Below are 23,490 nucleotides of genomic sequence, written 5' to 3' on the forward strand. Positions count from 1 at the left end.
TACTAAAGCTTTCAGCATTCGTGGGATGATAAACTAGGGGAATCATCACCTCATTAAAATGCCAGCACATCTCTAATTCTTGCACTGTGGCAGTGATCAGTTCCTTGGTCTCTCAGCGCTCTTTTGCTGCATGATTAACTTTGTTTATTTTTGAAAAGACCTCTTTGAATGGCAATCACCAAAGTGGGTGGCTGCAGTGAGGTTTTCTTATTGAAATGCCTGGTATCAATGAACTCTTTCATCAAAAGACTTGTTCTGGTGAATAGTTTAAAGAGCCCACCGCTGTATTGCCATGAATATTTGTGAGATGTACTGATCCCACTGATGCTTCTGCTGTTTACTCTTACAAGTATTTCTCTGTTCTGTCATTTTTTAGCGTCAGAGAAGGCCATGAAATGTTTAAAGAAAAACTTGTCAAACTTCATCAATGCTGTGACTGAGAGAGAAAGCCAGAGAACCTCTTTTTATTAAAGAACCGGAATTTAATGCAGCACTGTAAAGCCATTTCACAAAATAAATAGCAGCTCTGTGTGCTCAGAAAGAACCATACTATTTTTAGCTTAAGCAGGAATTGAATGTAAAGTGTTCTAATAAATTGAGCTGAAATTGGTTACAGGCAGTGGCTTTGGCTCAGATTTACACCAATATGTGAATATCTTCAGGAGGCTTGTTTGAGATTTGTATCAGTGGAAAGCAGGAGCAGGGCTAGAAGGATTAGTATTAAGTAGAGTTTCATAGCGATATCTCAGATTAAAATGACTGTGTTCTGTCATATTCTGGAAAAGAGCATAAAAACTGCCAATTTTAGGAAGAGTCTGTTGATTTGGCTGTCTTATGAAATCCAAAATATAACTTGCTCTCCTAGAATTTGTGAATCTCCTGAAATCTCTGTTGGGGAATGGGTAGAATAAGCAGCATTTTCCATTTTGTTTAATCTTCCAACTGTATAACAAGGCTGTGCATATGTTAGGGGTTACCTGTATATTCTTTCCCTGCTGCTCCTTGGAGACTTTCTTGTGGATCACCAGGACTCTTCAGGTAGAGGAAGGTAGATTAAAAGTTCCTATGTCATATTTCAAATTTTCTCTTGAGAGTAGTAAAGATTCTTTCTCATTTATTATTATTTAACTGAGATAACGAAAGACAGTCTTTGCTCCAAGCAACTTGCATGCTAAATAGGAGTTAAATCCCGATGGGAAGGCTGCTGTGGTTCTGCCGTGAAGGAAAGTGCAGCATCCTGCTGGAGCCGCTGACTGGTGTGAATGAGGGTTTATAAGGTCAGGGTATTTATTTAATTTAGTGCTAGAAGAAATACTCTACCAGACAAATGAAGAGAATTGAGCGTTCAATAGGGCAGCCTTGAAATTGATCCTTGTTACTCTTTAGTGAGCTTTTACAATAATATTTCTTGCAGCTTAAGTGGCTTTACCTGCTTTCTTTTGTTGGCTGATTCAGTTAAAAGCTTCAGTAAAGCACATTGTTATGCTGTGGTTTTGCAAGTGAGAAGTTATTGATTATGTTAAAGTTTCTCTCCTCTAAAACAGTTGTAAATTTGACATCATAAATGCCTCTTTTTCTGTAAGGATGTATATAAACAGTCACGCTATATACTGATCTGTGTGCTATGAATTTCTTAAAACAGACTGCATCTGTCATTGTTCAGACCTGCTCTGCAGCCGTGACCTCGCTTGCAATGTCTGTCGCGGCTGACTTTGAACACCGAAGTTACTAGTGACTGAAAACTGCAAATACGCCCAGGGAGCAGATTTCAAACCTTTGCACTCAGTTTGGTTACAGATGGTGTGTTTTAACTTTCTTGGTATTTGTATGTGTCTTTCTCTGCTGTTAGTCGATGCTTCGAGGCCGAGGAGGCTGCTACAAACACACGTTTTACGGAATTGAGAGCCACCGCTGCATGGAGGCCACACCGAGCCTGGCTTGCGCAAACAAATGCGTCTTTTGCTGGAGGTAAAATACCGATGCAGTTTTACTTTGGGATAGGGGCTCTGTTCCACTCTGTCCCTGGCCTGTTCCTCAATCTAGGGCTGTGTTGCTTGTGTGCCCTTTTCACTTGGAAATCGGGGGAGGAAGGGTTTGGAAGGGAGCGGCGTTGCTCCCCCTTCCTGCCTGTACGCCTCTGCTTCCGAGAGCTGTGGAGCCTGTGGGTCAGGGATGGCAGGAGGTGAGCTGGGTGGGTGGGCTTCACATCTTGGAGGCTGAAGAGGATCTGAGGGCTCCCCAGTGCCACCTCCCCTAGAGCTCTGTCCTGTGCAGCCAGGTCTTGGGCCCCAGCAAGTTCAGACTAGCTGGGGACCAGTGGAAGGAGGAATCAGGGAGGCAGGAGACAGACACCTCTCTATCTACCGCCCTGCAATTCCCACTGCCACCTGCACCAAGCACTTGGTAGGGGTTTGGTTCCCTCTGCAGATCACTGACTGGGACTCCCCGTGGCTCCTGGTGCTCTGGAGAACATGGGCTGGCTCATGTTGTGCAAAGCCACCAAGGTGCTAAGCGATGTGAGTATCTTTGTTTTGAAATTGGACCATTTTTCTTATTTAAAGTACCTTCACCCCCACCAATTCAGTTGCATTATCAATGAGTGAAAAGTGATGATGACTTGGTAACTGTTGCCTTCCTAAAACAGTAGTTAAGAAATGACTTCCCATTTTAGTCAGTAAAGTGACCCCCTCTTCTCAGAGAAATTACTTCGTTGTTAATTCTCTAAAGGAAAAGAGCTTTGCCTGGATCTAAACTGAGCTGCTCTAGCACTGCTTACTCACTGAAATGCCTGGGTTTCCGAGGGAGGTTTTTGCTAGGCTGGGGGAGTGCAGGATGGGATCGGTGAGAGAGACTGAGAGGCTCAGCAGAAATAAAAGCAGTGACGTGAAAGTGTCCTGAGTGGGAGGACGTGGAGGTTATTCTTTGAGCTCTTTTGTCTTGTACCTTGCTAGCTAATTCAAACCATGGGGGCTGCGCTTCCTTTGGTATTTATGCCTACCCCAGGGGGCTGGCTGCCAATAACACCTATTCCATCCCTGAGTGTCCAACATGGCAATATTTCCATGCAAAACCAGCCAAATTCCTCTGAGTACCACTTTCTGTCTTTCATAGTCTTCAAGTTTAATAATGGAAATATTTCATGAGAATATTTAAATTACAGCATCGGTGCGAAAGGACTGCTATAATTTTGAAGGCACTTTGAAGCTGTCTCCCATGTTAGGGTTAAGTATAAGCGTTAGACACTGGTCATCCTGTTAAGTTTGCATTTGGGAATCTATTCCAAAATGTTAATTGGTGCTCTCGATGGGATTTCATCGAGTGGCGTTCCTCAGGGGTCGGTATTGGGACCAGCACCGTTTAACATCTTTGTCGGTGACATGGACAGTGGGATCGAGTGCACCCTCACAAGTTTGCCAACGACACCAAGCTGCGTGGTGCAGTCAACATGCTGGAGGGAAGGGATGCCATCCAGAGGGAACCTGACAGGCTTGAGAGGTGGGCCCCGTGCGAACCTCACGAAGTTCAACAAGGCCAAGGGCAAGGTCCTGCGCATGGGTCGGGGCAATCCCAAGCACAGATACAGGCTGGGCGATGAGTGGATTGAGAGCAGCCCTGAGGACAAGGACTTGGGGATGTTGGTTGACGAGAAGCTCAGCATGACCCGGCAATGTGTGTTTGCAGCCCAGAAAGCCAATCGCATCCTGGGCTGCATGAAAAGAAGCGTGACCAGCAGATCGAGGGAGGGGATTCTGCCCCTCTACTCTGCTCTCTCGTGAGGCCCCACCTGGAATACTGCATCCAGCTGTGGGGCCCCCAGCATAAGAAGGACGTGGAGCTGTTGGAGCGAGTCCAGAGGAGGGTCATGAAGATGATCAGAGGGCTGGAGCACCTCTCCTATGAAGAGAGGCTGAGAGAGCTGGGGTTGTTCAGCCTGGAGAAGAGAAGGCTCCGGGGAGACCTCATAGCAGCCTTCCAGGACCTAAAGGGGGCCTACAGGAAAGCCAGAGAGGGACTTTTTACAAGGGCATGTCGTGATAGGACGAGGGGTGATGGCTTTAAACTGCAAGAGGGTAGATTTAGATGCGATATTAGGAAGAAATTGTTTACTGTGAGAGTGGTGAGGCACTGGCACAGGTTGCCCCGAGAGGCTGTGGATGCCCCTCCCTGGAAGTGTTCGAGGCCAGGTTGGATGGGCTTTGATCAACCTGGTGTAGTGGAAGGTGTCCCTGCCCGTGGCAGGGGGGTTGGAACTAGATGATCTTTAAGGTCCCTTCCAACCCAAACCATTCTATGATTCTGTGATACCCTGGCTTGAAAGGACACAGCAAATAGCATGTTTAATGTGCAAGTTTTGTTGCTTTTCTTCAGAGCAATCTAATGACTGGGAAAAAAATGTACTGCTCATGTCTTCCCCCCCCCCCCCCCCATGTATCAGCTAGCAATGGTGCATTTAATTCTTCAGTGGTGACTGTACTGGTAGGAAGAAGACTGCCATGCATATTACTGTCCCTCTGTCCCTACACAGAAGGTACATCGTAAACAGCAAACAGAAAGCAATAACATCAACAGAATGAGGCATTTTGTTCCTAGTATTGCACTGCAGACCATTTAACACTGTTCCCCTTCAAAATGACCCAACTCGGTATTTCTTAGCAGCAGCAGCCTGCGTCTGGAGTATGGGACTGAATCAGGGAAGTCAAACAAGTGTAAATTGAAAAGTGCAGTAATTGGGATAAATTGCCATGTGCGATACATTCCATGTGCCTCTAACTCATCATCCTGTAACTGTCATTTGTCACTTCTAAGAGGAATCCTGGAAACAGTAGCCCTAATGATAACGAATGCTAGAATGCTTATTTTACTAATGGTAACAACCTGAATGCAAGGAAACAGCTTTCCAGGGGACTGTGCTGAAAAATGTTCTCATTTATTTACCTTCTGCGGGTGAAATGGGTTGCAGTTGTTTGACTCTTCCATATGGACTGCAGCTGTCTGTCTTCTATTCTCAGGCCTCTATCGAGTTGGAAGACTTAAGGCTCAGTTCGAGACTAATCCCAAGGCTCACTTTATGTACACCTTAAGCCTGACATAAACCAGAACTGCTGCTGAAAGAAGCTTTCTTCACTTTGGTTGCTTTTTCAGATCCTGTGCTTGGGCTGCTACAGCCTTCATGTGGCTGTGAGCTGTGCTGGTCAGGTTAATTTGGTGTAGGAAGAAGGGACTTCCAGATCCCCTCTCCTCCCTACTGATTGCATGTCAGCACAGTTCACAAACTCTGCAGCCAGGGCTATCTATATGCTTTTTATTTTAAACCCACCATGCCTTACAGCTTCTTAATCATGTGAGACTAAATGTAGAATTGCAGGCACCGGTGGCAGGGTAGGATAAACGTGTTACCTGCTTATTAGCAGTTACCATCTGTGCTGTTGGAGACACATGAAGCAATAGTTTTGATCTACTGTTGGCAAAATGTTTTTAATACAGGTTTTATGCCTTGCTGGTCTCGTTGTGCAGCTCTGCACACTAAGTTGCAGATAAGACTGCTGTGATTCTTTTTTTCTTGATCTCTTCTTTCAGGATTGACATTTGTAGAGTCTGCCAATGTTTCCAGCTGCATAACCACTGCAGCTCTCCCAGGATTGCTGAGGAAAAGGCCAAGGAGCCTGTTTGTTTTCTCTTCCTCACTTTGGCAAGAAACGCTGTAGTTCAGCCTCTTTCCCTGGGAATTGGATGTCATTGTAGTTGGCTGGTCGTGACTGACACACTTTGGCCCCGAACCAGGAATCATGGGTGGAGCCAGCATCCAAACACACTCAAAGTTAGGGTTTTTGTAAAAGATGTAGCTTGACTCTGCACTGGAGACCTTCCTCGTCCCTGGAAGCAATATGTCCCTGGTAGATATCAAGCCTGCCAGTGCCCCCTTACTGGTGTGACCACTGGCTTGTGCTTCCCTGCCTCTCCCCTTCAGAGAGCTGGCTGAGAGTTTGGTGATGCAGGTTTATAATGTGGCAGCTGCTTTGGAGGACAGGAAAAGCAGATCGTTCGTTTGTATGGTGTTCCCTCTGCAAGGCAGCAGTCATGCTGTGTTGAACTCCTGAGCCTGTTGCATCAAGAGCATGGGGGTGGTGGGGGGAAAACCCCACACCTTAATTACTGCACCATCCCTAAGTCATAATTCTCCCTACAGAAATGGTCTGTCACTATCTGTTACTGCTCTCAGCTGGTCTCGCTGCGTTTGTAATGTCTCTTTAGCTTAATTGCCCCAATGGAAATGTGCAAGTGACCAAATCTTATAATCAATTAGAGCAAGTGTGGGGAGTGAGGCTTTCTGACACTCCATTGCAGCACAATCACCAGGCAAACCTGATTTGATTATGTTTTCTGGCTGAGTGTCTAAAGCCCAATCAATTATTGTGGAGAGATGGAACAGCTACATAAGATTTAAATTAATAGGGTTTATTATTTTTGCATCTGAGGAGGAGGAAACCAGACAGAGTGGAATATCCTGTAAAGAAATTGGTTCATATTTCTTCTTCTGTAACTCTATGATGTTTATACCTGTACTGAAGATTTCAGCTTTAGCTTGTACAGTAGGCAACAGCTGAAGTTCTGTTCAGATGATCTAAATAAGTGTGGCCAAAAGCTAGTGAATCACAGTAAGCCCTGCAAAATTATGAGGTTAAAAATTAATAATCTCTCACAGGAGAGGTACTTAATAAGGTCATTAAAAAATTAAGAAGAAACTGAAAACATAGATTAAAACAAAAGCTTCTTCTCATTAAGTAACTTGGCTCCAGAGGTTAAATTCTTCAGGGAAACGTGAAATATTATAATATCAAAGGAGTTGACGCTGCAAGTTTGTAAAACTTAGAACCTGAGCCTGAAAGCTCAGAGTCTCCTTCCATCTCCAGCCACCAGTCCTTGTTCTGCTAAGTTAATACTCTCTTCTCCCAGTGTTTCAATTTGGTTATTTTTTTGTTTACAGAATTAATGTATTGTGACCCAAGGTTCATTGTTTCCTTCAGATTTGATTCTTCACTGGTTTGTTGAAGCCAGTGGGCTTTGGGCCTGTCTGTCTTCCAGGAGCTCTTGCAATAACCATATAAATGGCGTGGGGGACAGGACATCATAGAATATACCGAGTTCCTGCCCCTGTCAATGGTTAAAAAAAAAAAAGTCTTGGTGCCTTTATGTGCTGCTCTGCCAGCACTGTAATAATCTGAGGCATTTCTAGGAGAAGATGTTACTGTGGCCCATCAGGTGAGCTGGGAGCAGACGCTGGTGACTGTCTCAGCTGGGTGCATGTGTGCCAGCTCGCAGGAGCGCTGGCACTTTGAGGCGCTGGCAGTGCTGTTGGTGCTTGAGGTTTGCGCAGGGTGGGGTGGCATCAGTTGCTCAGTACTGTGCAAAAGGGTGTGCTGCTCAGGGTGGCTCTCAGTATTAGTTAGACACTGTTTTGCCAAATCAAGCACAAAAGTGTGGGGGTAAGGTCACTGTAAATGCGGTTAGTCCCTGAAGTAGTATCAGCCGTGATGAGGATTCCCGGCTTACGCTGTGCAGTGGGCAGTATTTTCATTCCTGTTATGCAAAAGGGTTATGATAGGAAGGAAAAGTACCCTGCCAGCAACTTACTGTGATTGAAATCTATGCTTTTCATCTTATAGCAGTACACGTTTTCCTGGTCTTGGACTTGTTGAAGGCTTTTGTGGTTGTCATTATTAGTTTACATATTTATGGTATCAGTAGTGAATATGAGCAGATGATTGGCTATGAAATGCTCACATGTGCCTTGATAGTTACTGCAGGTGGTTGGTGACTTGGTACCCAGTTACAGTAAGTGAGTAACGTGATGGAGTGATTATGGGCTTTGAAAGCAACCTTGTACATCTTGACATTCAGGATAGTTTTGAAATAGTCTTTGAGACTGTGCTGAGCATGGTTCTGCTGGGAAGGAATGAAATACGTTGACACAAGCACCGGGCAGACATGCTCCAGCACCTCAATGTCTGTCTTGTAGTGAGGGGCCCAAAACTGAACACAGTATTCAAGGTGCGGCCTCACCAGTGTCGCGTGCCAGTACCAGAAGTGGGTTCTTCTAAAAATCTTCTGAAGTTCAGTCCTCTCTTAGTTCAGAGGAACTGGCAAAACCAACCTGGTCTAAAGTCCTCACTATTGGTACTATCATGAGTTGCTGCCAGCTGTTGTAATATGACCAAGTAATCTTACAAGGAGAAGACTAAATTTATTTTGATGGAGCAGCTGATTTGAAAAACCTTAGGAAGTTAGTGGGAGTCCAGCTGCAATGCACTCCTAGTGAAAACGTAGAAGTTATGGGTTGATTTATTTTAAGCTAAAATTCATCAATTCATTTTGGGCTTTTTCACCTGTTTCTGAAAAATCTTTTTATTTAAGTTGATTTTCAAACATGAGAAGTCCAAATTTTCTTTTGAAAATACTGAATATTTTCTCATTTTTAAAATGAGAGTTTTCTTTGGATGTTCAGATATCCAAACATTTGACTTCAGCCTTATTTTCCCCAATTTTTTCTTCTCTAAAATTGTTTAAATTTATCAGCATTTAGGAATAATTCCATGCCTTTTGAAAAGCTTTTTCCTCTTCCTGAAATGATTCATAATAAACCATTATTTTTCTGATTCCTACAGCTAACAAAAGATTGCTTAGAGCAACACGAGAAATAATTGTCTGTTATTTAACAGGAAATTTCTATAGAAACATTGTGTTCCTCTTCCTCAGACAGCAGTCTAAATAGGGATTTTTTTAATTGTTGTTCCTATCAAAACTTTTCTTTTTCTTCTTAAGGTGAGTGTCATCCAATTTGTAGAAAGTAGATCCGAGAGACTTGAAGTCTCTATCCCCACCACAAGGCATTTTGCAGTCAAATGGAAGTTATGAGTGTGTAATACCATCAGCGTGGTGATCTTTTTACTTGCGTGTTGTCCTCCCTGAGTTTGCATCTCCAGCCAGGTTGGTTCCACCTCAGATGTGGTAAGCCTGCCTCCTGAGCCACCATTCAACTCTTGGGAGCTGCTGAATAGGACCAGTCCAGGACACAACCCTGCAGATGCCTTTTGGATAGATCTAGTGTCCTACTGAACCAGTGGTAACTAATCTTTGATTCAAGTTTTCCACCCTGATTTGTGCTCTCTTACAGAACAGTGCTACTTACAGAGCATTTCTTTGAGCAGATTATGAGAATATTGGGTAAGATGGTGTCAAAAGCTCAACCTCTTCTCCTTTCCCTTTTGCCTACAAGGACCCATGATGCTCTTGGCATGAAACATTCTCAGCAGGTTCATGTTGGCCGTTACCTATTTCAGTGCTGTGTTCTGGGGCTCACAAGCACTGATTTAATCTAGGATGTCCTGAGGAACTGGAAGTTAAGAGGGGCTGGTATAGAAGTCTTTGGCTCCTCCTAAAGTGAGCATTGCGTTTGCACTTTTCCAGTGTGTTTTCAATCACTTTTACATGCTCCTCGCAAACTTTCAGCTTATTGCTAGTGACTCTGATACTGTCAGCCAATTCATCCAACATCCTCTAGGGTGAGTTTAACCATCCTAGTGAAAACACTTCATTTAGATTAAATATCTCTAACCTGTCCTCTTCCTAGTCCAGTCTGGGCTCTTCCCATTGCTGTCAGGAGAAAGCAGAAGAAAAGGTGCAAACAGGTTTCTTGTCATCACAGAGGAACATTAAACATTGTTTGCTTGTGCACTGGACAAGCTTTTTCTTGGTCTTCCTCTTACTCCTCACATCATTATAGGGAAAGTCGTTCTTGTTAGCCCTTTTGTATGTCCTTTGCTAGTTGTATCTGATTTTTTGGCTTGACCTTTCTGATTATGACCCTGTGTTCTTGTGCTCTTCCTTTTACTTTCAGCTGGAGGATCACAAGGTTGCAGAAGAGCCTGTGATTCTGCCAGATGGGTTTCTTGTTGCACTTCATATCTTTGCTTTTTATTGCCTCAGTTTGCAGTTCTGCCTTAGTAGGGTTTAAAAAACTGCCAGTTCTCCTGAACTCCTTTGCTCTTAAACTCCTCCTCTGGGCTCTCACCTGCTGGTTCTCAAGGTTCACTGAAGTCTGCTTCTTGAACTCTCTTGTTTTTATTCTGCTCTTTCCCTCCTGTCCCTTCCTGGGAACGATGTGCTCTGTCCTCTCATGATCACTGCCACCAGCGTTTCCTCACCTTCATGTTCCCCTCCAGGTATCAATATCAATCAGTTGATCACCGGAATAAATGATACTTTATACCCGTGCTGCATTTTCCCTCAAATTTTCTTGAAAGACTTCATAATACTAAGCAATGTTCACAGAAGACAGCGACCATTTTACAAAGGTATAAAGCAAAAGCTGATTTATTGAAATAATACACACGTGATCGGGGAGGCACTGCCCCACTGAAGCATACACCTTCACAGAGGTCTGACTGACTGCCAGGGACGCTTTGGTAATGTGGGCAAATAATACTGGTAGATCAAAGGTCTGATGAGAATGCAAATAAGGCTGGATTGGAGGCAGTTTTGTTAGCCAGGGGAGAGCGGGAGCGAGCTGGGAGCTCCCCATCATGTTTCATGCAGTCTTGCATTGCTCCATCGTGGTGGGGTGCTGTGGCAGTGATGGCTTGTCTCTGAAGTATCAAATCAAACCTGTTTCACACCTGGAATCTCTAATAAAATAAAGGTTTTCTGGTGTGTGTGGTTTTGGGTGAGATTTTTTTTTTGCTTGTGTTATTTTGGGAAGGGAAGGAATACTGTGCACAATTACCTGCTGAAGACTTGAGTAGCTGGTGAGGTGGATGATGTGGAGGGTCACAGAGCCTGCAGGGGAATGGGAAGGTGACAGTGAAATTCTCTCTGTGCCAGGGACTGTGAAACAATCTCATCAGCCACAAGACATTACTTTTTCCCCCCTCGATTAGAAGAGAAACTGCTTTTTGCCAAATAAGCTGCTTTGTAGACATGACCTGGTATGTTTATTAAACAGTTAGAATGTGTTAAAAATTCAAGGACTGGTAGACACTAATAATTAATAGCTGTCCAGCATGCATCAAGAGCCTATTGATTTTCTGCCAACTTGCCCTATTAAATACACAAGGTACAAGTCATGTAGTTAAACATGTAAGAGTTTTATAAATGCCTTTTATAGTTGGCCTTCAGAAAACTTTCCATGTTGGCAGACAGGAAAAAAAAAAAAGGGAAATTAAAACAGCTTTGCTTTTTGAGCTTAAAGGATGTTTGAGATGGTAAACTAGTTTGAGAGCAGCATTTGAATCTTCGCTCTTGAAGTGGATGAAGAAATGTTTGGGCCAAAGGGCTGTTTTTATTGATGCTGAGTCTAGAATTTGTGTGTTTTAGCACTGTCAAAGCATGGAGCTGCAGGTCTTTCTCACTTGGAGAAGTCAGTGGGAGTCTTCTGATTGTCTTCAGTAAGCGCTGGACCAGCCACTCTGTTCTGAAAAAGCGCTTCCCTCTGTCTTTTCTCCTTTAGTTAAATGCTGGGCATCATGTCCTAATGCCCGTGTAGCTGGAAGGCTGAATATGGCAGGTAACCTCACAGTCATCTCCGTGGCTGACTTCAAGGGATGATGGAGAGTGGTAGAGGAAACAGAGATCAGCTGGTCAGAAAACAGTTTCAGAAGTATATATTGCTTGATCTTGTTTTCTTGTCCAGAGCTATGTTAATCCAATAGTGCTATTTTGAAAGGCACTGCAAAATATGCTACTCTTCTATTAATAAATTATTCTATGAGCTGCAGTAGAATTGGTAGGGGAAAAGTGGAGGAACTCTTGTAGCATATTTTGGAAGAAACCATGAGAAGACGGTGAGAGTACAAGCACAGAAATTCGTTGATTTTTCTTAGGATGATACTTAAAGGCTGAATTATCCCTGTTGGATACCAATCTAAGCGCAGCAAGGTTAGTGGGAAATTCTTCTCACCGGGGAGAGGTTTGCGCCCTTGTACAGGCGCTCTCTGGGTTGTCTTTGTCTGGGTGCGAGCATGATGGGTACCGTATCAGTTGCTTGTAATATTTCATTTGTTGGTCAGGATGCATTTTTTCCAGATGACTTACAATGGCCTTGTAACGTTCTCTCATGCTCATGAAACAGGGAACGGGGAGAAACTCCATATATCTTCCAGGTGCTTGGGTGGATTTGCCTGGGTAGGCTTTTTCTGTTTTTGAAGAAAACAAAATATGGGTGCAGTAGTCCTTTCGGGGTAGGCGAGGTTGGCTTCCTAACCCAAGGTGACACAGGCTGTCCCTCAGATGGAAGATCAGTGTTTTTATCCTGCAATCTGCTTGGCTCAGAGAAATTAATATTTTATTTTTATTTTTTGCATTTGGGTTTCAGTAACATGGTAGCTAGCAGATCTCAGAAGTGATGACAAGCCCCTGTTGAGTATATCTGGGAGATTAACCAGATCCACCAGCAATGCATCTCCGGCATACTGCAGACTTCCTAATCTCTTCATATAGTTTGAAGTAGTCTGCCCTCATCTGTCTTGTTAGTAGAGCATACACAAAGATTGGGTTAGAAACAAATCCTGTCCTTCTCAGAGTGGCAGTTGGTACCTTCACAATGGAACTAAAATGGCTTAGGATCTTCCTTTTCTGGTGCTTCGCGCAGCTGTGGTCAGAAGAGGAGGTAGAACCAGTTTTCCTTTCTTTACAGAGCTCTTTCTGGCTGCAGAGCATCATTTTAACTTAGAAACCTTTTACCTGTGATTCAAAATAGGTATGTTAAGTTTAATATTAAACTGCAAGGTCCATTCTTTCTTCTGGGGAGACTAGAGCCTGGAAGGAGAGGGGTATGAGAATGGTGTTCAAAGATGACATCTGAAAGTTGTCAGAAGCAGGATATTGCTGAGAATTTCTTGTTGCTTTTAATATTATTAAACAGTGCCGAAGTCCCCAGGGCAACAGATGGGTTCTTCCATGTATGTTACAAGTGACAGTGAATAACTCTGTTTTTCCTTCAGACATCATACAAATCCAGTGGGCACAGAGTGGCGATGGAAGATGGACCAACCTGAAATGATCTTGCAGGAGGCTATTGAGAACCATCAGAATATGATCAAGCAGTTCAAAGGTAACTTTTCCCACTTCTTCCTCGTTAATGATGCTTTTGGAAGATAACCAGCGGTAGCATCTTCAAAGCATGTTCTGGTCACCTGTGAAGTGCTGGGAAGGAGGCATGAGATTTATAATATCAGAAAGATGAGTAAGTGAGAAGAAACTTTGTGGCACACTTGTTTTCTGAGATGTTCTGCCTTGTTTTTGACATGAGAACATGAGTCAGCCATTGGGTATCTACCGCTGCCTTGAGGGAGCAGAGTGGAGTTGCCTCTTGTGCATCTTGGTAGTTGTCATATCCTTTTCCTTGGTGTGCACGGAGGCTTCTGCAGTGGTTAAAGCCGGCCTGGATGATGAGGAATCTTGATTCTTATGTAAAAATAAGGGCAGGTAGAAGGCAAAAGGAACTGACCTCTAACCTGATAGGAAATGTACTGCCCAGCCTTAATCCCCTGGGAGCTTTTGTGTTAGCTCTGAAACTTCTAGACTGCATTTTTTCTCTTTAATGAGTGAGCAGTAGCATGCAGGGTATTATTATTATTATTTTCAGGAATTATTCAGTACATCTGTTTGTGACTGAAGCTGCAGTTACACAGCACCTCTGAGAAGTACTGTATTTTGCTTCCCATAGGAACTCCTTGTGAGTTTGTTATTTATTCATTAAGTATCTGTATCTATAGATGGTTGGGGTTTTTTCTGTTTTCCCAAATGTGATAAACTTGGTTACTCTGCCAAGGTCAGCTTTGTGTGCTGGGAGGGCTGGCCAGCTTGGCGGGACAGGTCTAGGACTCCACTCTTCCTAACTGACAGCGGAGGCTGTGTGAGCAGCAGGAGTGGAACGAAGCATCCATAAAATGTGCAGAGTTGAACCTTAGTCTTGGCTGTCATTTTGGGAACCCATTTGTTTCTGTTGGCTGTGCACAGAGAGAACCCAATGGATTAAAAATGTGACAGGCAAAAAAACCCCTTCTGTCAGCAGAGCAAGGTTGCTCTGTCTCATTCACTGGAGTTATACAATAGGCGGAAAAATAACTCAAGTTAGGGCCTCATGAGCTTCATTTTCATCAAGTGGCTGGTTTGAATCATCTTGCACTGTCAGACCAGCAGCTCCAGGGAAGCCAGTTCCCTAGGAGCTCCCGTGCTGAACTGGATAGGCAGCAGCCGGAATAACCAGACCTGGCCGCACTCTGCCTGTTGCACACATGCGGTCTGGTGGACTGGATCGCAGCTCTAGAGCTCGTCCAAGGGAAAGCAGTGAAGGTGCTATAGTGGGATAGGGAAAAATGATGTTAATTTGGTAGGGGAAGCTTTCTTTGGGGAAGAGGCAGTGAGATGAGAGGAGTCGGTGGAGGAGGTAGTTGGTGTCAGTAGTGCGTCTTCCTTCAGACTGAGCAAAGCAGCACTGTCAGTGCTTGAGGCAGGGCAGTCTGTAAGGAAGTGCAGGTCTCGTTTCCTAGCCTGGGTGTTTCTTTTGCACTGCAGCCGTGTGGGGAGAGTGCCGAGTTAAGGCAGGATGCCTGCAGCAGTGCTGCCTGGCTGGCTGGGCCAGAGCTGCTGCAGGGTTCGTGGCTGCCTGTTAACTCAGCTGGTGGGATGCAGTGCCAGCACAGCAGGAGTTTGGGTACAGGTGGTTTGCATGAGCGAAGAGCATGTAGGATGTCCAGTCTTGTCTGGAAGGCTGTAACAACCATAGAAGACTGTTACAGCTATAAATAAGAGTATTCATGTTTAACGCTTAAGGCACTGAGCACTTTTCAAGCTCTACTCTTCTACTCAGTCTGTTTTGGATACCCAGGCTCTTAGATGAGTTGAAATGTGGCTGGGCATGCTGAAAGAATTATGATCAATAGCTCGAGGTCAGTTTGGTGGCTAATAACAAGCAGGGTACTTCAGGGGTTGATCCAGGAAGCTATGTTGTACAAATCTCCATCAACAGATGATGGGGATGATGATACTGAATACACCCTCAGCAACTTTGCAGGCGATACTAATTTGGGGAGGGTGGCAGGCACGCTCAGTGGCACAGCTTTTACTTCAGGGGGACCTTGAGAAACATGACTGTTGGGCCAATAGGTGCATGTGGAGTTCAGCAAGAAGTGGAAGGTTCTGTATGAATGTGTTATAACCCCATGTCGGTCCATGCTGGGAGACCCACCTGCCATGGTAGAACAAGGGACAACAGACTTGGGTTTCTGTTTGGGAGGTTCAACGTAGACATCAAAATAAGCTTGTCCAGCCAAGGTGGTGCCCAGAGAGGTGGGAGAACCCTCCAACCTTGGAGGCTTTCAAGTCTTTTAAGTAAAGCCATTATCATCCTGGTCTAGTGTTGGCAATTGTCCTCTCTGAGCAGGAGGCTGGACTAGAGACCTGCAGGAGTCCGTCCTAACCAGTAGTTCTGTGACTTTTGTTATGATTGTTAAAATTTAAAGTCTTAACAACTCCCTTCCTTTTTATGAGGCAGGACTTGACTTAAAATAGTAATTTATATTTGCTTAGGAAGAAGCCACATGTTGTTTAAAGTGATGACTAGATTTGCACGCAGTTGCTGATGGAGTATCGAGGGTATAATTGTGAAGGCAGGAATTGCCCTCGAGCTGTGCAGTACTGGTGCAGTGTGATGGCAGTGTTGCCCCTGTATGGCAGAAATGTGTGTTGTTTCCACTAAAGAAAGGTGAAAAGCAAAAGTTATTTTGCAGATGCTTGAAAGCCCTACCTTCTTCTGAAAGCTGAGTGCAGGAATCTGTTTAAACCCAGCTTCAGACTAAGGAATAACCCTCTCCTTCCCTTATTACCCCCGGTGTCTTCCCAAAAAGGGTTGGGGAGAAGGAAAGATTATAAATGGACTTGGCAGCATCTGAAAATATTCCCAAAGTGTCGAGAGGCCTGTAAGGACATCCCAATTCTCTCTTTTTGGAGCTTATTTTCTACTAAGCAAATTTGCAAATATTCCCTGAAACTTGCTTGTGCATCCTCAGCACAGTTACCCTTGACTTGCAACTGTGAAAGGCGAAAGACCAAAAAAAAAAAAAAAGCTCTGGACTAGAACTGTGCTGCCAAGTGGAAAAAGAAAAGATGTGTTACTTTTTCAGAGTGATAGATGGCAACGTGCCTCCTGTCTTGGGAGCCTAAAAGCAAAAGGCTTATTAAGGAGAAGAAAAATCAGTAAGAAAAGCTCAGTAGCTCGCTGTTACATTTTGTGAATTTTACATTGTCGCTTCCCTGAGGTGCATGTGAAAATATTGTTAGAGTAGAATCAGTGAAAGCAAAATTGAGTTGAAACACTGTGCCGTAAGCTGAAGCCAGGGAGAGTTAAAAGATGCGCAGTGTCTTGCAGGACATAAGTCCCCTGCGTGCCATGCCAGAGCTGTCCTCTGCCGGGTTGGAAGTGCCTCAGGCAGAAAGCATGACTGGCTACTTCCAGCAAACTTAGCAGCACTCCACAAATAGTAGGTCGGATTTTATTATGATTGATTTTAAAAGAAAAAAAACCCACCAAAACCCCACAAACCACCCCAAGGCTTGAGCAGTGAGATGGACTAGATTGCTTTGTTGAAGAAGGAGGACAGGTTGCGGCTGGGCTCTGCAGCGCTGGCTGGGCAGCCGCAGGGCCTCCAGAGGAGTTCCCAGCAGGGTGCTGCGCCCATCTGAGTTGTTTGAATGCTGAGCCCCAACGTAGAGCAGACCAGCCTATTTGGGCTACTGGAGAAGAAAAGCATAGGGAAAATGTCTTAGCTAGAGAGCCCTCAAGGCTCTTGAGTGTCTGGTAATGTTGTTCAGATAATACCCAAAGCTATTTGAATAAATTGGTGCTCTTTCTAGTACCAGTACTGCAGCTTTGCATTCAGGTACACACATAGACATCTCCATGTGCCGCAGGGAATGGTGAGCTAATCTGGTGCTTTCTTAATTCCACGCATTGTAGTAAAAATGAGATCTTTGAAGGAACAGAAGAATTCTTGGGGACCCTCTATCCTATAGGATATCCTAGAGGATAGCCCTCTGTCCTGTAAGAGTCCCTGTGCATGCTTTTAGAGGTGATGATGTGTCTTTTATTGTCGCCATAGTTTGTACTGTTTTTGAAGACCATAGATGTTAGTTTGTGTCACATAATTCTCTTTTAGAGTAACTGATGGAGAGACATCTTACTGACAGGGAGCTGAAGTGGGAAGGTGTGAAGTAGTTTGTTTGATGAATATGTCTTTCTAGGTAGCGGCTAGTAAATCTCTGTGCCCTTGCAAAGGGCACACACAGAATGGAAACGTAATTCAAAAATAGGAGAGTGGGAGTCTCTGATAATACAGCCCAGGTGCAACTTGGGGAAAAATGAAAAAACAAACAAAAATTCATGACCTGAACTAGGAAATCCTAAGACTACCTGTGTGTCTTGCTGTAAGAGTGGATAAAACAGGTTCCTTGTCTCCCCAGCCACCCAGGAACTTGTGATGTCTGGTGTACAGGGACTTGCAGAGGGGTGTCCGAAGTCAACAACCAGCCTCACCAGGGTGATGTGCCAGATGATGCTTTTCTTTCACAAATTAAAGTGCACCAGTAGGAGAGCAGCTGGAATCAGCTTTTCAGAGGAGATGTACTGACCAAAGGAGGCTTGGCTGCGTGCTCTGCTGAGATCTGAGCTCGGCAGGAGCTGAAAGCTGTATGCCACTGCCTCTTGCAGAGGCTTCTCAAGTTCCTACGGCTCCACGCTCCTGGACCTGTGTTGGACCTGCTGCATGCCATACAAAATCTGCCCAGGCTCTGACTCTGCTGGAGTTCATTGAAGGCTCACCTACAGGAGCAGAGGTTGAGTGCTGTAGCGGTATGGCAGCCGAAAGTGCAGGAGAGTTCATGCGCTCCCTGGAATACCCACTAATCCTGTTTAGTTTATCCTGTCTAGCTTGTGATTTATATGGTCAAACGATTGCATACAAAACCTCTACCCTCCTCTGGAGTGTATTTACTATATGCCAGATTTGCTGTAAACTGTTTGAGAAAGTTACTCTCAAACTTTATGTGATGTTGGAATTCTTTTCTGTCTGCTTATAAAGCTGGCACGGTAATTATCGTAGTCCAGTTGGAAGATGCTGAGAGAGAGAAATTAATTAATTCCAAAAATGACTTACAGTAGCTTTAGGAATAAGAAAGTTAGTCCTTTAATCTCAGTGTGTGGTTGAGATGCTTCTTTCTTTTCAAATAAAGTCCTCATTTAGTACTGTCAAGTTTCTGCAGCATAAGCATTAGTCCTGTCACTTATTCAGGACTGAGCCTGGCTGGTTTAAAATGCACTAAGCTTCACTCTGATCGCAAACCAGCTTTTCTATGTGAGGCTGAAGCAGTATCCACGAACACCTCTTTTTATCCTGGCTTTGCAGCATAGCATGTAATTTTCTGTACTGATTGAGCTCCAGTGTCTAGGCAACGAGAGGTGAGCTGAGGACCTGGTTTCAAACTCAAGTCTTTGTTTTTTTTAAAACAGACCAACCCCCAGTCTAAAACCTCAGATATTATTCAAGTACGTCAAGGCACGTCAAGGAAATGTGAAGTGACATATTTGGAACAAAGCTTGTTTGTAGTCAGGTGATTTTGTATGGGGTCCTGAGCACTTGGTCAGATACAGATGGACTGGAGGAGTATTCGCCTCTCCCCTGCCCTCCTGTGCGTATAATAAATATGGCTCAGATTGGTTAAACCTCCAGATAGCATTTTCACGTGGACACTACAGTTGAGCTCCTTGTGTTTTCCTCTTCGTTCTGAAATGTCTCTCGCTGTTCAGGACGGTGTCATGTGTTGGGTTTTCTTTTTGAACGCATCCTCTGTGGAGTTGCATTTCCTGTGGTTGCCAGTATGGATTCAGACCTGGCGCTTGGTGCTCTGCTTGGCGAAGGGTGCCCAGCTCCTCTGGGGAGCTGGTCATCCTGGGGCTGGGGGGCCACGGGGGGTCAGCAGCGGAGACAGACATAACCTGGTTTTCTTTTTTAAGACGCCTACTTGAAGTAGCATTAAACTGGCTCTTGTGTTTCAGTCTCAGCACTCAGGCAGCATCATTGAGGTCTTAGCAATGGAAAGCTTGACTCAAATGTTACTAGAAAATTGCTTGCAGTAGTTAATTGGGCTTGCAGTAGCTAACAAAGCCCCAAGCTCCGCCTGTCTGTGCATACACTGTTTTGTGCATTCCTGCAGAGCTGGCTCAGTGGGCACTGGCTGTGCCCTGGTGTCCCCTCTGGTTCAGGTGGGCTCCAGCTGGTTTTGCTCAGTCTTCCTTGTGCCAGGGTGTATTTTAGATACAGATGCATGGTTTGGGAGGGGGTTTAGTTGATTTTAAGCCTGTTTTCCCCTCTTTTTGCAGGTGTGTCAGGAGTAAAAGCGGATCGCTTTGAGGAAGCAATGACAGCAAAGCACTGTGCACTCTCACTGGTGGGAGAGCCCATCATGTACCCGGAGATCAACCGGTTCGTGAAGCTCCTGCACCAGCACAGCATCTCTAGTTTCCTGGTTACAAATGCACAGTTCCCAGATGAGATTAGGTAAGAGTTGGACAAAATACCTCCCTACTAAAACATTTGAGTGCTGACCTGTGTTTTAATTCCATTTTATCGCTCATCAGAGTCAGCTCTGCGTGAGCACTGACAATGAAAAAGCCCACTCGGCGTCTATTTGATTTTAACCTTAATCTCCCCATGCTCTTTCTCATCTCTCTCTCCCCCCGTTTGATTTTCTTTTCTATATCTCTTAAACAAAGTGTGATTACTTCTGAAAGTGAAGAGAATGTAATATAGTACCTCCTGGAGGTCCGAGTGAAGGAGAACAGCAAGCAAGCTGCTTTTAATGCTTGGGGACACAGATAACTGGTGTGAGTGTTTCCGACAGCTAGAGCAGGAGACCAAACTCATAAATTGCCTTTTTGGTTTGTGTACTTCTCTTGCAGTCTGATCTTTGTTCTAACGCCTTAAGACCAGCCATAACGGCTCAAACCAAAGATCTGTACAGCCCAGCATCTCCAGCAGGACCCTGAGTGCAGGATAAGAAAAGGTGAAAAGCGCATACTCAGCTGCAAAAGTGGGATCAGTAGTTTTTAACATCCCTCTCAGAGGGACTTGAGCTAAACGTTCAAAACATTTTAGTGAACTCTGAAGAAAGAGTCCTTACAAATGCAAGGAATCCCTGCTTCTGATGTTCTTGAACATCCAGGCTGCTTTTAACGAAATCTGAAGCAATGTAGCAAGGAAACGCAGCACGTGGTGCGAGCTGCAAGGTGGTTGGGAACTCGTCAGAATACCGTCAGCTAACAACGCTGACAGAGTCCAACCCTGGAGTTACGTGAGCGCGTTAGCGGAGCTGTGTGCGGGGTGGTTTGGGTATGTCGCTCCGCTTGTCATTTCAGCTCAATACCTCTCCGTGTTAGCGCTTTCTGGTAGAGCTTCCTTTTCACTTCCTTCTCGTGGTCTGAATATGGCAGTGAGGGGGGAGGGCACGCAACTTTTGAGTGAGTAATTATACGCTACAAAGGCATTCCAAATGATTGAATAATTGTGTAATCAAGTTACTTTTAAGTCATGTATTATGTGCCTGATAGACAGAAGTTGCTCTTTCCTAAAAATAGCATTTTAAAAAGAGAGCACACGCTATATTTTGAAGCTGCGTTTCTTAGGATCTGCTGAATGTTTTTTAAAAAGAAACAAAAAAAGTGATAAAATGCTAGTCTTGCTGTCTTAAAAATTGCGACTGATCTTTGGCTCATCAAAGCAAATGATTTGCTTAATATGGGAACTGAAGTATGCACCAAGCTCGCTTTTCCGTTGTCAGCAGAGGGGAGCTATAGCCTGAAAGTTAGTCCTAAAATAGGGAGCATGACCTCTGGCATCCAGCGCGCAGATGGGGAGCGTGGCCTGGGGTGTTCGCTGGGTTTAGGAGAGGGACCGGCTGGCTCTGCAGACCCCCTGGCTAGGTCTCCGGCATGGTGCTGCCGGTGCCTTCCTCTCTCCTCTCCTCTCCTCCTCTTGTATTTGGACTGCAGCTTCATCTGCCTCCAGGCATACACATGTTTTCATAAAGTGAAGGAGTTTTTATAGCATGTGAGCTCGTATTGAACGGTTACCTGGCTCTTGCCTTCTTCCTCCTCTTGTTTCTGATTAGCGGCTGTGAACAAGAACCCTTGCATATGTGTTTGCATTTATGAGCATCAGTAATAATAATGAGCAGATGCTTATTATTGCTCATAAGCAAATGCTCATTTTTATTATATTGATGTTTCTGTTCTTTGTATCATTGACTAGGCTGTGTCCTGTCTGGCTTGTGAAACCACCTCGTGGCTGGTGGCCTGAAGTCAGTTTATTGCTCTCGAGTTGTGCTATGCTACTCAGTCATGATTTCTGCCCAATTGCATATGTGGTAAATGCCATGAATTTGATCTCCTGAATGCGATCTCAGCTGTCTAAGCTAGCTTGGAAATTACAACCAAAAATTAAGGAGGAACATTGGAAAATCCATCCTAGTACCATGCAACTAGATTTCCTGTTAATTATGAAATGTAGCTGTGTTCCAGGAACATCAGTTTGTGCTCTGCTTCTCCCTGGTGCTGGCTGGACCCATGGCTGCCCTTTCTCCTTGTTTCCCCTTTGGCAGAGCATGCACGAGATCGTCCTGGCTCCAGTCCCAGCCATGGCAGAGCCCTGTGGACCGCTCCATTTCGGAGCAATGTGGGGCAGAAATCCCTCCCTGGGGTCTCTTCTAATTCCTTGATTTTCTCCAGTATAATAGGGAGTCTGGTTCTTGCCTGTCGCTAGGATTGAGATCCTCAGAGAAGAGGTGATTTTTTTTTTTTTTTTTCTCAGCTCATGTTTTGAAAAACACTCACTCCATTTTCAGTGGGGCCCCTTTTAATTAGGCAAATGCAGCATTAGGTAAAGAAAAGAGTATTTTGGCTATGTTCTTTGAAACTGAATACTTTAATCCACTTATGCCTAGAACATTTGGTCATTTTTGGAGATTGTGGCTTTGGGCTGCCAGTCCAGATGAGCTTGTTTACAAAACAGGGTTTTTTTTAACCTAAAATGTTAAATTTGTTCTGGGCTATTTCATTATTCTGTCTAAATACATACAGAGAGAATATGTTCAGATAGGTTGTTTGAGCGTCGATGTTAAGTGGATTTTTCTGGACACCAAGAGCTCTGCTCGGTCTCATTCTGGACAGTTCTTGTCACTTTGTCACCTTTTGGGGAGGGCAGGGGCTTTGGTGTATTTTTAGGTGGCACTGTTTGGCAGCTGAACAATAGTTTCTAATTTCTTCCCATCTTCTATAAAGAACCAAATCAAGCTGGGACTATAGCCTGCTCATTAACAGACTTCACAAAAAAACGCTTGCAAAATGTTGTCCTAAAACTGTTAAGAGCTAGAGAGTTACACGGTGCAATTAGGATGCTGGCATTTCATCTTGGAGACACCAGGGTGGAAGATGCCATGAGGGGTGGATGTGTGTTACACTCACTGGCTTTATCAGTTTTGTCTGTGACAAGGGAGCTTGTTTTAGGCTGTTCCTCTTAATGTCCTTCGTTATCCCTTTGCTAATGGACTGCAGCGTTGCTGCTTCTCCTTTATACCCTTGGGGTTTATGGAAGGGATTAGACTCAACCCGGGCTCTTCACACAGCAGAGGAGGTTTAATCTTTTTAGAAGTTACCGCTGTTGGGCTCACAGATGCTGTGCTCACCAGCATTATGTGACCAGGAAGACTATACTGCAGGATTTATATGAAATGAGAGCCTTGGAAGTGAAAGGAGAACACATTGGGGGATTGTGCTTGGTTTTATTTTCTAAACAGCTTTGTTTTCCCTTCAAAAGTTTATTGGACTGATGATGCCAGCTGCAGGTCAGGTAAGTTCAATGTGCCCAGCAGTAGAAACTCGCTGAATTATGGCTGTATTTCTATTGAATGGGAGTATTTTTCCATGGGCCAGGGCAAATAGAACTTGGGGAAGGGGCTGAGCTTTATGGTTTTTAACCATGAGGGCTGTGGTGAGAAGCAGAGCCTTTCAGTGCCTTACATGAACCCCTGGCAACCTGCTCTGGGAAGCCTTTCTGAATGTGTTACAGCTACACTGGAGTGAAATATGTTCCAGTTCAGTGAGGAAAAGATAATTAAAATGTCAGCCAAGGCCTCTGTATGTGACGTTCTCAGCTTTGGGGTGTATTGTTCAAAGTAGGTTCTAATGTCTTGCTATTAAGATGATGGTCACTTGGCAGAGATGAACCACTGGACTTTGATAGTTTTCCCTGTAAATACTGTATAGTTCCTGTCACTACTGGACCAGCAGAGCAGCTTGTTCGCAGATACTGTATTTTATTTGTGCTTTGGTAGGAAAACACAAGTTCAGCTAGCAGTAATGTCTGAAAACAACAATTCCCTTCTGCT

At 44.4% G+C, this 23,490-nt stretch overlaps 1 protein-coding gene across 1 annotated transcript in view; it reads left to right on the top strand.

Annotated features, from left to right (window-relative positions):
- Positions 1–23,490, top strand: part of LOC127024504 (S-adenosyl-L-methionine-dependent tRNA 4-demethylwyosine synthase TYW1-like) — a 107,140-nt gene that overhangs the window by 32,075 nt on the left and 51,575 nt on the right. The window contains exons 9-11 of the mRNA XM_050909094.1: positions 1,850–1,968; positions 12,996–13,105; positions 19,430–19,607. Coding sequence (XP_050765051.1) covers positions 1,850–1,968; positions 12,996–13,105; positions 19,430–19,607 — 407 coding nt within the window. The remainder of the gene's footprint in view (positions 1–1,849; positions 1,969–12,995; positions 13,106–19,429; positions 19,608–23,490) is intronic.

The sequence above is a fragment of the Gymnogyps californianus genome, chromosome 20, assembly GCF_018139145.2.
Source record: "Gymnogyps californianus isolate 813 chromosome 20, ASM1813914v2, whole genome shotgun sequence".
NCBI lineage: Eukaryota > Metazoa > Chordata > Aves > Accipitriformes > Cathartidae > Gymnogyps > Gymnogyps californianus.